At 35.9% G+C, this 16,421-nt stretch overlaps 1 protein-coding gene across 1 annotated transcript; it reads left to right on the top strand.

Moving 5' to 3' along the window:
• Window positions 1-3,698: 3,698 nt before the first annotated feature.
• tmem30ab (transmembrane protein 30Ab) lies at window positions 3,699-13,194 on the top strand. Its single transcript, XM_065257386.1, has 8 exons — window positions 3,699-3,844; window positions 4,788-5,088; window positions 5,206-5,325; window positions 6,980-7,087; window positions 7,684-7,771; window positions 7,862-8,008; window positions 8,093-8,296; window positions 12,130-13,194. The coding sequence occupies exons 2-8, from the start codon at window positions 4,843-4,845 to the stop codon at window positions 12,321-12,323; spliced, it is 1,107 nt and encodes a 368-aa protein (XP_065113458.1). The 5' UTR covers window positions 3,699-3,844; window positions 4,788-4,842; the 3' UTR covers window positions 12,324-13,194.
• The last annotated feature ends 3,227 nt before the right edge of the window (window positions 13,195-16,421 follow it).

Below are 16,421 nucleotides of genomic sequence, written 5' to 3' on the forward strand. Positions count from 1 at the left end.
TGCTGTTTGGGGATTTTTGGTTACTTTGAGAGTGGGTGGTGACCCAAAATAAAAGAGGCAACACTTCTGAAGAACACAAAAAGACATAGGGGGTTCACTGTGAATAAATAGTGACACAATTTTTTGGGTTTACTAAAGGAAACACTACTGTTTTTAATATTTTACTATGTTCGTACATCAACTTCTTGACAAATGAATTCATATCTATCTTTTTTCAAGGCATGCATTTAATCTTTGTACAGTCATAAAGGTGTTAGCATTAGCCCCATTCGTTCCTTAGGATCCAAACAAGGATGAATTTAGGATCCAAACAAGGATGAATTTTATATATTATCTGTTTATGTTCCTGCAGGACACCAGCAAGATCTGGATGAGCTAAAAAGTTACATGATTTGTTTATTGTAAAATTTCAAGTAATAGTATGCAGACAGTTTACATATGCAAAGTGAAGAATGTCATTTGAGACATATTGCTGAGGGGAGCTTTATGGTTTTATAAGTATACTTTTTCTAAAGTATTTTTAAGGACATTTTCGCCTTTAATTAAACAACAGTATAAGATGAGGACAAGAAACATTACAAAGTTTGTTAAGAAAATGAATACAAATAATCTGGCAAACGCTTCTCTCTCTTTAATTTCCAGTAGCTGGTGAAGAAACGTTTGCTAGAAGGTAATAATTATAAAAGGATTCTTCAGTAATGAAATATACTGAAGAATGAAATGTAAAATGTTTCAAGATTAAGTTCTTTCTAAGACTCATTTTATAGGACATTGCCCTTAGCTTATATCGCCTCTCTTTGCCTGACTCTTATCACCGTTAACAAAGTGTATCCAATTTCTCCAAATATCAAAACAAGAAAAGTGTTTTTGCCATAATGGAATTTTACACTCACATTGAATTTTCAGCTTAGGCTAAACAAACAGCAAGAGCCTTGCAGTTGCCATATGACACTTTACTTAGAGATACACCACCGGGCAACCAAACAAGATTTTCCACATGAGACCTAAAAGAGATTATTTTAATATCTAGCTTATTCAGCACTTTCAAAATCATTCTTAACCCTTCCCTGTATATAAGTGTTCTCATCAATATGATATTGACAGACATTTTCAAGGCTGAGATCAAATATCTGACTGATTATTAATCAGATTATAATTGCATCTGTGGGTTTTAAAAGCTCAGAAAAGACTAAACAGACTGTATATAAAGGATAGGCCAAAGGATAGCTAGAATCATTTGAGAAATAAGGCATCTTTAAACCCGGAGGTCACAGGACATTTACAAACAGCAACACACCTTCTTGGAGCTGTCAACAGCTAAACTAAACATAATTGCTGAACTGCTGGTTGGAGGAAATGTTCAAAAACAAATGCAGCCATGTTTGCTCAAGAATGTGTGTAGATGACTGCCAAGTTGACACATGAGGAATCGGAGAGCTGATAGTAGACAAAAATCGGAGAGCAAGTGGCCTTTAAAAGAAATTGCATGAAACACAGGACAAAGATGAAGAGCTTTCAAAGAGACACAGTTCAAGAATCTGAAGAGGAAGATATTGTATTTAAAGAGCACCTATGGTCCGATTCACATTTTTAAGTTTCCTTTGGTGTGTATGTGTGTATTATTACATTTTAACGATTCGCAAAAGGTACAAACCCCAAAGTAAACCATGACGTGAGCTATTGTCTCCAATGTAAATCACAACGTACAGATTAGATGGCCAATCATTGACACAGAGCTTTACAATGTGTTTTTAACCATAAAACAACGCAAACACATTGTATTATACCAAATACACAAAATAACGTTGTTTGTAGCAATGAAATAGGTGCTCTTTAAAGAACCAGATCTCAAAGCACAAGTGCTAGGTTGACAAACAATTAATGGAGATGGTAGACCATGAGAAAACTGAGCAAATCTAAAGGTCAACTTCTGAAAAAAGCTCAACAAACTGTAGAAACAACTTTGATAAAATAGCCTACTGCAGGTGTCTCCCACATTTTTATGGCACAGAATCAGTTAAATTGCTTTAGTGTCTTGCTCCACCTGGTGGTCCAAATGGTGTAGCCTGTTTGAACCTCATATATAGTGAGTGAATGCGCCACATACAGAAATGCTAATTGGTTTATTTTTCATTTGGAATGTTTATTTAAAATTTGTTGATTTAATTTCATTTTTTATTACAAATATTTAATGAAATTTGTTAAGTAAAAATATTGGACACAAAGGTGGTGAGTCAGCAACATGAGTGGTTGTTAAATCTTACATACAAATAAAGCAAGATCTAATCTGGGGTTTTGAAGAGAATGTCTTGTATTTGATACTGAATAGATATGCAGCTTTCTTTATCAGAGCTGTGACATGTTCATGATCAATGAGGTCGTCCAATCAGATGATTCTCTGTGTTCCAAGGTCTAGGCGAACGAACGAATAGAGGTGACCGAGCATTTTCAGTGGGGGTGCCTAAATATAAAATGGTCTACCTTTTTATACAAACAGCTCAAACACTTGAGAGTTTTAAGTTTTTGCTTAAGACATATTTTTATTCTTTGGTTTTTAATTTGAGTTGAAGAGTTGATATTGTTATGTGTATTTCTTTATGTGAGTAGATGTAAGTATGTGTAGTCCCATGTGAAGCACTTTGGTTAACTTGTGTTGTTTTAAAATGTGCTATACAAATAAAATGTGTTTAAGTTAAAAGGATAGATGCTTCTTTTTAGCAGTTTTCAGACTTTTACAAATGACTATACCGGTGCTTGAAATATAGGCCTAATTATTCTAAGCATTCTCTGCAAAATTAATTTATTCAACATTAAGTCTGAAATGTGTCTGTGCACCTCAGTTATAAATTTCATCTGTACATCTGTTACTCTTATAAGAGTATATAAAAACAATCTTGTTATAGTGTAAAAATCTATGTTTTTGACTAATTTTATTTAATTCTCTACTTGAAGCGCAGTGTTGTCACGTGGTACAGTAGGACACGCCTGGCCTGTCAGATGCTGGGAAATAGATTCATTTATTGAATCATTTGATCGGTTCTTTAAATGAACTGGTCTAAAGATTCATCACCCAGTTTCCATAACCAAAGTATGTTACTTTTTTAAACAAATAATTTTTATGATATTGTTCGTGATATAAAAGCGAAATTGTAAATGTAAAAAATAGTAATAATATGAGTACAAAAGCAAAATTAGTTCTATAAATTGTGGTGATTCGAACTGTATATCTGTTTTTAAAAAATGTTGTGTCACTGTCACGGTTTGATTTTGTCAACCTTTGTGGATCCTCATTTTGTACTCGAGTTGTTAAACAGTACGTGTTCCGGCCTGCAGGTTGCGCTGTTGACTACACACAGTCAGTCATCTTTCATCCGTTAAAAACCAAACAAATGTTCTGCCAAGTTAACAACTTATTTCTTAATTACTAATAACTCAAAATCTTAAGTAAGCACAGCTTACAATGCCATAGTGTTTGTAAAATTAATTAACTGTAATCAATAAAATGAACGCCTATGAGTATATATTATTTTTTATAGTAATGCTGTTGAAAATGTTACGAGCTATTTTTCCAGTTAACCCCCCTACAAAGCAAACTTTCAAAGTTAAGTGATTCACAAGCTTTGAGAATCGGTTCAGCTGAATCAGAAGAACCAGTTCAAACAAATGATTCTTTCGCGAATCGAACAGCACTTGCTACACTTCCTAGCGCCGCCTTTAACCAAAACAGGCAACTTTACAACCGGAGTCTGCTGCAGAGATATACTCTACTTCAGATATCTAAATTAGGTTTCTACTCAAATGTCGTACCACGAGATGAATTAGACGACTATAATCGAGGAAGTGTATTATTTGTAGTGGTGGGCAGAGCGAGGCTTCGTGAAACACTGAAACAGTTGAATCAATTGTGCCGTATGTTTCGAGGCTTCGAAACATCAATCCGAAACCGCCTCCACAGTGACACCTAGCGGTCGTTTGCATGTCTTTACATGAAGCAACCTTGACAAGATTTTAGACGAGCGCTGACAAATTGTATCCCACATGTTGATTGATTGACACACAAGTGATAGGATGGGAGAGTGGATGGTGCTCTCGACTCTCATTCGTATATCTTAGGATCGAACCTGGGAAATGTATGTGCTACATCATCATAATAAAATAGTTTTGTTGTTGTTTTAACATCTGTTTGACAACTACATGAGCTTTTAGGCTCACAATTGTCGATAACTATAGGCTATTCGGGTCTATTTAATGAAAAAAAAAAATAGAATAGAGATATACCAAATAAATAATAAGAGATTCATAATATATATCAAGCCATAATATGCCACATTGTTTACATATAAAGATCTTTATTCAAATATATAAATTGTTCTGTGTTGATAAACTCAACCAGCTACTTTTTTACATATAATTTCTCCAGCCTTTGAAAACATTCTCACACAAGGGACACTTGCTGGCATGCATTTTTTTGTAAGTAGCCTAAGTGTTACATACCTATGAGGAAAATTTACTTCTTTTCAGTAATTTATAGTATTTGATCTTGCCAAAAACGCATCTATGAGGTATTGTCAGTTTTGTTTCCTACCCTGTCAGTTTAAGATTCGAAGCAGATTCGACAGGTACGCCACCTTTCGAAATACTTGTGAAATGCACCGCTTGGTGTTTCGAATCACTTCATCACGTGACATGGGTGTTTCGAATCACATTTCGGAGCAGTGTTTCGAAACATTTACGCTTCGGGATCTCGACACAGTGTCGAAACGTCAGTTTCGCGGGAGCCATCGCTAATTATTTGTGTATTTTAATAGCGATTTTTAAAGCTGTACGCTGGTAATTACAGCTATGATGGCGTCCAGCTACAGTGCTAAAGAGGAAGACGGTCATATCTCCGGGTCGGCGGGGCTCGGCGGTGCCGCAATACGGACTAGAAAGCCTGACAACACCGCGTTCAAACAGCAGCGCTTGCCTGCTTGGCAGCCCATCCTGACTGCGGGGACTGTACTACCCGCTTTTTTCGTCATCGGCCTCATCTTTATCCCCATAGGAATCGGCCTGTATGTTACGTCCAACAACATCAAAGAGTTCGAGGTCTGAGTTTGTAATATTAATGTCATTTAACATTGCGTTTGTTTTAATTATTTGTATATGAAGTATTTCGTTTTTTAAAGCGTGTGTTTTAAGTATGAATGTTTCTCTGGTTTGCAGATCGATTATACTGGGACTGACATGTCGAGCCCGTGTTATGAATGCTCTGTAAACTACAGCTGGAACAACACGACTCCATGCAAATGTATTATTTCCTTTAGCTTAGACCAGGCTTTCGAGGTGAGTGTGTGGTTTGCCATATTGTTTATAATGCTGTATTGCCTCAGAAAATGTTCCGGGTTTCAACACGTTAAACATGCTACTACCATTTTTTGACTAGCTCACCAGTTTATAACCAAAGTAATTTTCAATGAAAATCTACCAATTTGCACCAGTTCGTGTTATGTGAAAACGCTTAGGAGCATTGCTTTAACACATAAAATATATCAAATACGTGTGTTATCTGAGCTGTAAATTTGTAAACCACAGTTTTAAGTAGATGCACTGGTTGTTACAGATCATTGTGGGTGGAGTTTTCTAAGTCAAATGAATCTGTAAAGTATGGTTTGAATTGTAAAAAATTTTATTACAATTTATTTTAAGCATATCTCATTTTGACTCGTTTACTTTTTGTTAGCGTCGTTTTTATACATTTGTATGAGGCTTTCAAAGTGTTAGCATTACCTGACGTCATTTAAAGGGATAGTTCACACCCCCAAAATTTTTTGCCATCAATTTACTTACTTTATGTTGTTCTAAACCTGTATGAGTTTCTTTATTCTGTAGAACACAAAAGAAGATATTTTGGTAAATAAAGGTAAGGGTTGGGTTGAGAAATCTGTACTTTTAAGACAATCGGCTGAAGTATTACAGTACTGCTACTACAACGTACCGATTAACATTAAATCAGTCGGTACCAAATTTCGATATCCAAGAATGCATCTGGGTGCCCTGGGGGAGGTAGGTAAAGAAAGAGACCCTGTAATGCTGCGTTTACACCAACCGCGGAAGAGGCGGCAAGCGTGAGTGATTTTAATGTTAAGTCATTATGAAGACGGGTTGACGCGCATCTGGAAGTCACACGGCGCGGATAAGGCGTTTAACGCGGCGTGGAAGACGCGTTTCCACCTCATTCATGCATTTAGCGCGAATTGAGTGTATGGCGCGGTACTCGCGAATGGTGCTTTATGTGTATTTTGCGTTTGACGAGAATTTGCGGCTGACGTCCGAGTTGAAAAATGTGAACTTTGGCGGATTTTCGTGCCGCGTTAACCAATCAGGAGCCTGCTTGCTGCTGTGGCGGCAGCCCAGAGTCACTCATTCAGCATGAAGGCTTGATATTGTCCGTGAGCAGTCACCCAGAGCTATACGACATTTATTTGTATTTATTTGTGCTCGAAGACGAAGAACCATACATGCGCAGTTCCAGGAAATGTCGTAGGGAGATATGTATATTGCTGTTCTTCAAACCTTTTCAGGTATTTTCATGATAGTACAGAATATGTATAATGATTATATTTGACGAGTGTTGCTTTTTCAAATGCACGTTATAAACGACTCAAACTAACAGTGATTTCAGATCGATAAGGACCCACTAATCAAAAGCCGTAGTACATGAAATAGCTGTGAATAATATCGGCTGTGCGATTCAGAACAGTTATCGGCCACGTATTATTAGTGTATATCGGCATTTATCGGTGCACCCCTAGTAAATGATGACATAATTTTCAGTTTTGGGTGAACTATCCCTTTAATGCTTTTACATCTCTTGTACTACAATTTGTAAACCACTGGTTTAGATTGAAGTATTTTTTTTTTTTAGCAAATGTTCTATCACAGGTAATTAATGCTTTGCCAGATCACATTTTAATGCTTTAAAATATTTTTTTCTCAGAGTAATGTTTTCATGTACTACGGCCTCTCAAATTTTTACCAAAACCATCGCCGATATGTGAAGTCCAGAGATGACAGCCAGCTCAATGGAGATGATCGCTCACTAAAGGTATAACAAGTTTTAGTTCAAGGGCAGGTAACTAAACAGAAACTAAACACTAAATTAAAATTTTGTGTTTAGATTTTTGACTATAAAGTATAGGAACGGCCCCAAAGCTTGTATGACAGCAGGGTTGGCAACATGGAATTAGAAACCTCTCTGCGCCTATTATTACTCTGTCAATCATCAACAGTCAATGTCTCTGTCAATGAACTTTGACTAAATGACATAGGAAAATACATGTCATGTCACATACTTTAAATTGTCAGATGTAAGGTTTTAAACGGATTGAACTGCTTTCTGAGCACAGGAAGTACTTAAGTGCTCCAATGGATGCTAAACAATTGTTGAATTTTAAGAATTTTGTACTTAATCATCAAACAAGCTATTTTATGATGATGTTAACATCTTTGTCTAAGAGGTCACATTTCATGCATGCTGCCATTAGTGCAAAAGAAATTTATTTAAAAAAAATACAGAAAACAATTACAATTAATTTTTTCAAATAAACTTTTTAACAATGTAATAAATTATAAATATTTTAAATTGAATGACACCATATGTTAATGAATGTTAAATTAAATTTTACATATACCAATTTTTAGGAACCAAGCAAAGAATGCGAGCCGTACCGTACGAATGACAACAAGCCTATTGCCCCATGTGGAGCTATTGCTAATAGCATGTTTAATGGTAAGACTTCAACCCGACTACATGCCATCATAAGAAATGTGTTGTCTTAAGTGATTTTCAATATGTAATCTGTTCCACTTTCTGCTTTAGACACACTGGACTTGTTTTTCATTGATCCCAATGGAACTAAAAACCAAATTCCCTTGGTCAAAAAAGGAATTGCATGGTGGACAGACAAGCATGTAAAGTTTAGAAACCCTGGGGCCAGTAACCCAAATCTTACAGCCGTATTTCTAGGTAAAATGTCCCTTCTACAAACAGGATAATATGTACTTTGGTGAATAGTCATTGTCTACAACTAAAACAATCTTCATCTTACAGAGACCGCAAAGCCAATCAACTGGCGCAAACCTGTTTATGAACTGGACGCAGACCCAGAAAACAATGGCTTCATAAATGAGGATTTCATTGTGTGGATGCGCACAGCTGCCCTGCCCACCTTTAGAAAGCTCTACCGCATCATACAAAAGAAGAACATGTCACCCACATTACCTAAAGGAAATTACACTCTGGAGGTCACCTACAGTATCCTTGCCCTGCATACTTGTAGGACTTACATGTGTATATTTAAATATAAATCCCTAAAAAAAAGGCAAGCGGCAAAACCCATCAGCTGCTGGCGTTTTTTAAAAGCAGTATGCTCCATTGGAAACAGTTGATGATAACATACTCTGTCTGCAGGCCAAAAGGCCTTAATATACAGTGTGGCTAAGAGACCTCTATAAAAGGAAAATTAGGGGTGCACAGATAAATGCTGTTATACACTAATAATATGTGGCCAATAACTATTCTGAATCACACAGCTGATGTAATTCACAGCTATTTCATGTACAATCTTTGATCAGTGGGTCCTTATCGATCTGAAATCGCTGTTAGTTTGACTCGTTTATAACATGCATTTGAAAAAGCAACACTCGTTAAACATAATCATTATACATATTCTTCATGATCATGAAAAACCTGAAAAGGTTTGAAGAACAGCAATATAAATATATCCTTATATCCATTTCCTGGAGCTGCGTGTCAAAGCAGCGTGTGTCTGGTTCTTATGGTTCATTTTGGATGTAGCGGCATCTCACTGTAATTCATTGAGGAGCATAGCAAGCATCATCGGCCGATATATCGGTTCACCCCTAAAGAAAATGTAAAATAGTTATGCGCCAGTTTCTGATAAAAAAATGTGTGTATGAATAGTACAGATTTCTGCCTTTTCAAGAGACTATAAGTACTGAATATTTCACAAACCTAACTCTGAAAATATATCAAAATCGTTCTGCCACTAGATATATAAGTATTTTATTTTACAGTTTAGGGATGCCCCGAAACGTTATTTGATTACTGAGAAAGACATCTACAGATACCGAAAGTTTAGCTTTTTACTCGTAAAATCCTCGAAGTTGAGAGCGTTCAAACTACAATTCTGTTGTCATTGTCACCCAATTTAAAATAAACACACAGTGGTGCGTTTCCCTAAAAGCATTGTTAGCCATTGTTACTGACAAAGTTAACGATTTGTTGTTTCCGGAAACCATAGTTCAAACGAACATTCACAAGCTGCATCGCAAACTTGAACAACAGCTCTTCACCTGTGCTTAGAAGCATAGTTCCTTGTTATTATAATATGTAGGCCAACATTGATCATACTTTTCCATATTTAATTTTATGTCTTTAAGTTTGTAAACAGAATTAAAGCGCTGCATTTGAAAACTGCGCATGTGCTGGGAAATCTCTGGGAGAAGTGACGTCAGAGGGAACTTGCACATGAATTAAATATCTTGAAATTAAACAACAAACTAAATCATGGGGAAAAAATCTATGCAATGTACGTTATTTACAGCAATAATCTGACATTAAATCGATTTAAACATGACATCATCAAGTATGTTGTCGAACCAACATGGTTCAAACGGCCGGTGTTGGGGTAACGCATTACAAGTAACGTGCATTACGTAATACTACTTTTCTGAAGTAGCGAGTAAAGTAACGCATTACTTTATAACTGTACATGTTAATATTTGAGTTACTTTTTCAAAAAAGTAATGCAAGTTACTTTTTTAGTTTAATTAATTAGATAAAAAAATATGTACTGAATTCAACTAAACGTAGTCACATTATGCACTCTATGCGTACACGCCTGTGTGGGAACAGTTTGAGTCAGAAACTGAGATGGCAGGCCAGAGCTCGACATTTTTGTGATGAAATATGCAATTTCTGAATGCAGAACTTTTTAGTCATAAAAAACACCTGCAAGGCCTGAAAGAGATCAAGCCTCAAACAAGAAAAAGTAGCGCAAAGTAACTAAAAACGTTAGCCTGACGTTGTCATACTCAATTCTAGTCAGAATTTGAGTCTGATACCGCTCCATTGAGCTAAAATTATGAGGCGTGTCTCGACCGAAAAATGCCTCTGCACTCAATTGGATAGACCTATGACCAATCAGAGCAACGGAGTGTGTGACGTACGTTGAAATGACGTATTTGCAGCCTGACCGAACTGCTAGTAATTTCGTTACAATGATACTAACATCATTGTCATTATACTAAGTCCGAGTTAGCGAACGTACATCAACACCTACTATGTTTACAACATTTCATTTATATCACAACATTAAGTATTTACTAAGTCATACAGTAAGACTATCTCTTACCATTTGTACATTAGGTGAACTTCATCCACGACGATAGCTACCCATTACGTTGGCTTGAAAAATATCGAAGCCTAGCATGTCCCTCCACTTATTCAGCAGCCACGATTCCGGGCTTCCGAAAAGAAGCTGGCAACGACCGCTAATTATATCCATCTCGTCGTGCACACCGAGTTGCATCGCCGTGATACCCATTTCAGTTGCTTCTTTAACTTTGTCCTCCATAAGTGCGATCAACTTTTGCCGAATCCCGTAGGAATGACGGCGAAAACATAAACAAATGCCTTGATCGTGTTTCTCTGTTCTTCTTTTTAAATCAATGCTCTGTCGATATCTTTTAGAACAGACTCAATGTCAGAATCCACACATCTGAATTCTCCAGCGGCAGCCATTTCATTGTAAACAGATTCAACACACGCGCTCTTTGGTTGATACGTTACTGTTGATCATCTGTCCATTATCGTATAAAGCCCGCCCTCACAATTTGATTCGTCGGCCAGTTTTGGGACTCGCATAGTAGCTCCTCAACGGAAAAACACCAGACCGACGATCTTCCCGTTTTTCAAAATGTGGTGGGCGGGGCTAAGATCGGGGATAAAAACGTAGCGTAGGCATTACTTTCCATGAAAAGTTACTAAGTAATGCAATTAGTAACTTTTTTTGTGAGTAACTTAATATTAATGCATAACTTTTAAAAGTAACTTTCCCCAACACTGCAAACGACAAATGTGCAAAAAGTTACTGTGTTCGGAAAACAGTCTTGACTAGGTAGTTAGTTTCTCCAGTTATGCATCGCACTATGGTGGTTCAGCAGCGAGTTACGCAGTTGTTTGGGAAACACACCCCAGCATAATTTCTGATTCAGTTTGGCACCCTATAATCTGCCCTGATCATTGGCTGTTCTTAAACATTTACATTAAGGCATTTAGCAGATGCTTTTATCCAAAGTGACTTACAAAGATTAGGAAATAATATAAGCGATGTGTCATAGGGAGGCAGTAGTACAAAAGGTGCTTATAACAAGATAGTTTTCACTATTCTTAAACAACACCTGTTGAGAAAGTTTTTTTTTCTAAACAATCGGTCGATGTCCAATAGTGAAAAAAATTGCTTTTATCTGCCGATAACAATAATAGTCTGATATGTCAGTGCAACCATAATATATTTATAAAATTGTAATCCTTGGACAACCCCAAAAATTCATCCTGTCATTATGTGAAACCCGAAATCAATAACTGAACCGAAATCACTAAACAAAATCAAACTTTGATGCTCCTAATCTTATTATTAGGTTAGCCTGAGTTTAACCGACAGAGTCACAATTTACAATTTATATACTACTACTTTTGAAGTACTGATTTATTAGTTAAAAAAAAAAGTTATTTAGGTCATTTATAAATGCCATAAATGCTTTAGATTAAAAAAACAAGATTTGATACCACTAATCTGGCAAAAAAAAAAATTCAGGCACTTGTGTGCCTTTACTTTATGGATATATAAAATCAACCAATCAAATAAGAGTTCAAACTTTCCATTGCCAGAAATCAGAAAAGTTTTTTTTTGTTTTATGTAGAATATACATTACACCACGTGGGCGTGTCTTTTGATGCTTATACTACTGAACAAAGGACTTTTAAATTGACGTACCTCAACAAAATGCAAAACGTTGTTTCATTCTAGTTTTCTGTTCATTTCCTCAACCACTTGCACTCAGATTATCCCGTCCGCAGCTTTGAAGGCAGGAAGCGAGTTATCCTCAGCACCATCTCTTGGATGGGTGGGAAAAACCCATTCCTGGGCATCGCATACATTACCGTGGGCTCTATTTGCTTCTTCCTTGGCATAGTGCTCCTCTTCATTCATCACAAATACGGAAACCGTAACAACAGCTGTGATATTCCTAATTAAGCTTGCATGTCACATGGTGAACATCCACTGTTCAAACTCCAATGTCTGTGTGTCTGAATAGCATGCACAGTGTATTGCTTTAGAGGTGCAAGAGAGCATTTGACCACTTGGATGTTCTGTTACTTTATTTCTCAGGATAATGATTTCTGTTTATGGTTCATTTCAAGCATGTAGATCTGTGTACTTGTTCGCTTAAGACGGGGGTGTCAAATTCAATTCCTGGAGGTCCGGTGTCTCTGCAGAGTTTAGATCCAGCACTAATCAAACACACCTGAAGCAGCTTCTTAGAAACTTCGAGACAGGTGTTTGACACCCCTGACCTAAGATGTTTCGATCGTTGATGTGTCTATTTATGACTAAGGTCAGTGTGATATTACATCCATGAGAATGATGCTGTATATGTAAATGAATGTATATTTGTATTTCTTGGAGATGGTTTTACTTTTGGCCAAAGTGATTTTAAAAACAGGTAAACATAATATATGAGTAATTTATTTTTCACTGTTAAACTTAAATTCAAAAGGAGACTTATTTCCTACGTAAAGGCAAATACCGTAGCTTTGCTACTTTGTAGTGCCAGGTTATGGTAGCTTTAATCAAACTTTAAACTTTGGAGGACTTGAAGTTATTTGGTATTGAAGATGTTTGTGCGTCGCTGTGTGTACTTTACGGCTTGCAAGGACCAAACATTTTGTGTCTGTTTAATTGAAGCTGTCTCGAGTTTTTCCTTTTTGAAATCTTTATTACGCGTTATGATTTAAGCATGTCTGCCGGGCCTCTAACATATACGCACTTTAGAATATGACAAGCCATCAGTTTTTAGGAAGTGTGCATTTTATTGTTGGATGAATAAAATGTCTATATACTAAAATCCCTGAGAATGTATCATTACTGCATGTTAAAATGGCCTTTGCATTGTAGAACAGCAGAGGGAGATACCAAATGAGGAAGATTATGCGACTAATCCACACACAAATGCCATTCCTACCCCGTGTCCTTGAATGTATTGATTTTGTTGACCTTAAAAGATTTTTTTAAGGAATCTTTACACAGATGTAGGACTAATAGTAATAACAGTTCTTAGTAACTTAAAGGGGAGATTTCGCAAGCCTTTTTTAAAATGTCAAATAAATCTTTGGTGTCCCCACTCGCCAGAGTACATATGTGAAGTTTTAGCTCAAAATATCATATAGATAATTTATTATAGCATGCAAAAATTGACACTTTGTAGGTGTGAGCAAAAATGTGCTGTTTTTGGGTGTGTCCTTTTAAATGCACATGAGCTGATTTCTGCACTAAATGACAGTGCTGTGGTTTGATTAAGGGGTTGTATTATCCCCTAATGACATCACAAGGGGAGCAAAATTTCAATGACCTATTTTTCACATACTTGCAGAGAATAGTTTACCATAACTAAGTTTCTGGGTTGATTTTTTTGACATTTTCTAGGTTTATAGAATGACCGGTGACCCAATTATAGCACTCAATCATGGAAAAGTCTGATTTTCATGCAACGTCCCCTTTAAAAAGCACAAATAATTTGAATCGCAACTATTTTTATTTCCTCTGCCTGTTGACGTGGACACAACGATCATTATCATAATTTTCGTCTGCTTCTGACTCGCAGCCTGTACTTGTTTTCATATTTAAACAATTTACTACTGACTAAACCGTGATACAAACCAAGCTTTGAGTTTCTACGATCATAAATGCAGACTTGATTTTAATGTTTTAGTATCCTTATCAATCTGTTACGTTCTGCTCAAGCCGTGCTGGCAAAGTTGATCGATCAGTTTGGTCATATGCATTTTCTGGATCAGATTCGGCTCGTATTGATAAGGTAGTAAAGACAATATTAATTCCTGTCAGCATTGCATTGGGAGCTAATCTTCCAAACATGGTAAGGAGCGTCACATTTTTAGCTGACAACAGACGTATTCGGGCCAATTGGAGGACACTGCGCTTTTCAGAACGATGAGCTGTGTACAAAATCAATGGGTTTCAGGAATGCATGGCTTAGGAGCAACGATTATGTACGGTATTTTGAAAATAATGTGTGGGGTTTTTTGTACCATAAACCACGCAAACTCATTGTGTCTCACGAAATTTCATTATATTGTCACGTAAATATTTTATTCTTTTTTCGTGATATTATCACGAATTTCCGTATTTTTTTGTGATTGTATAACGAATTACTGTTTTCGTGTGATTATCACGTATTGGTTCCTCAACTGTTTTGTCCTATTTTCTAACCATTGTCGCTTCGGTTTAGGGTAAGATTTATATAAAAAAATTAAATCCGAAAAATTTGTAAAAAACAAAGTGACATTCTAATGCAAACACCAAATCTAAACCGAAGCGACAATGGTTTGAAAAAAAGAAAAAGCAGTTGCACTGTAAAAAGTAATACCTAAATCTAACTTATAAAAATTGAGGCAAGTGATTGCATTGGATGTTTTAAGTTGAGTCAACTTGCAGCCTTTTTAAAGTATAATAAACACTGTAATATTACTTAATACAAACGCAACAAAATTAAGTTGAGTTAACTTATAGTTGTAGTATTACTCTATTTAGTTTAATTTACTTTTCTTGGTACATTTAACTTATTTATGGTTTGTTGTTGTTTCATAAACATTGATTTAGACTTCTGTGAGATGAGGGCACGAATTGTTTATTCAATCAACGCGCCCACCCAGTTTGGTTTTGGGGAGCTGTAAAGCGTGACATACTTAAGTATGCAGTCTATGCACAAGCACCAGTCTTCTGAACAATGGTAACTACAAAACTCAAGATTGAACAGAAACTCTTCTAAATCTCGAAGATAAATGAACATTAAACACTAAAAAGTATTTCTTTTTAGTTAAAAACAAATAAAATAGCATTAAAATTTCACTGTCCAAATGCGGTCCCATGCAAAGCTGGGAACTACGAGTCTACTGCCTAGGTTTACTTAAATCATTCATGTAGTTTCAACACAAAACTATTAAGTTAACTTCCTTCTTACAAATGTAAGTGGATTATACATGATAAAATGAAGCTGAATTTACTCCAAGTGTTCATTTAGAATTACTCAAATTATTCAACTTTTTTTGTTATTTTAACTCAAATTTTGATAAAAAAAACAAGAATTAAGTTTTTTTTTAATACAGTTTACTCATTTACTCATAAATCTACTAAGGCACAGAAACACTTTTTACAGTGTGAGTAACCAATATGAGAACAGAAATTCGTTATACGATCACAAAAAAACGTGGAAATTCGTGATAATATCAGGGAAAAAATAATAAAAAATGTACGTGACTATATCACAAACCTCCGTGAGACTATGTAGGTATTAGACCAAATACATGTAATTTACGTTGTGGTAAGTTACCAAGGTCTTCTAAAACACCATGGTATTACAATCATTTTTTATCATTGGTTGTGTCCATAAAGATACTAATAACATGCACATTTTGTTAGTGCCGAAATACAGTAATTTAACCTCCTAAGACATATGTGGACATCACATTTTTGTTGCTTGCACCACAATACTTTATTAGAACCTGTTGTACACAAACATGGACAATTACACTGCTTCATGTTCAAACAAAAATATTTGGTTATATTGTTGGAAGATATCTAAAATGCAAGCCAAACCAAAGCTCGTGTCTTAGAAGGTTAAAATATAATCCTTTTCATCTAAAAAAGATTGATTTCTGGTTGCAGCAATGAGGGAGGTGTGATGGAGAAAATGCATTTTATGCAGAGAGAAACAAATCCTTATTATTTTTGTAAAGTGTATATCATTTCATATGGACCCCTGCTAAAGGGGTTGTACTAGTAAAAGGTACCAAACTTATACTAAAAAGTGATGATAAATGCCACTAAAATGTTTGTCTTATTAATTTCAAAAAACAAAACTTTCCACTGCAATCAGCAATGCAAGCATCTGGTACGCTGTAAATCAGATCTATACAATTTATGCCTCTGGTATCCTCAGACTTATATATTTAGGTGTCAATTTTAATAACATCTTAATCATTACACCATAACCAACATCTGTTCTGTCCTGCTGTTGGTGTGTAAGACTGCATAAAAAACCATCTGCTCGTATCA

The sequence above is a fragment of the Paramisgurnus dabryanus genome, chromosome 12 (genome assembly GCF_030506205.2).
Source record: "Paramisgurnus dabryanus chromosome 12, PD_genome_1.1, whole genome shotgun sequence".
Taxonomy (NCBI): domain Eukaryota; kingdom Metazoa; phylum Chordata; class Actinopteri; order Cypriniformes; family Cobitidae; genus Paramisgurnus; species Paramisgurnus dabryanus.

Coding starts and splice junctions, on each gene's coding strand:
- tmem30ab (XM_065257386.1), top strand. CDS start 4,843: ATGATGGCGTCCAGCTACAGTGCTAAAGAGGAAGACGGTCATATCTCC. Junction 7,088..7,683: donor GAGATGATCGCTCACTAAAG/GTATAACAAGTT, acceptor ACCAATTTTTAG/GAACCAAGCAAAGAATGCGA. Junction 8,297..12,129: donor CACTCTGGAGGTCACCTACA/GTATCCTTGCCC, acceptor ACTTGCACTCAG/ATTATCCCGTCCGCAGCTTT.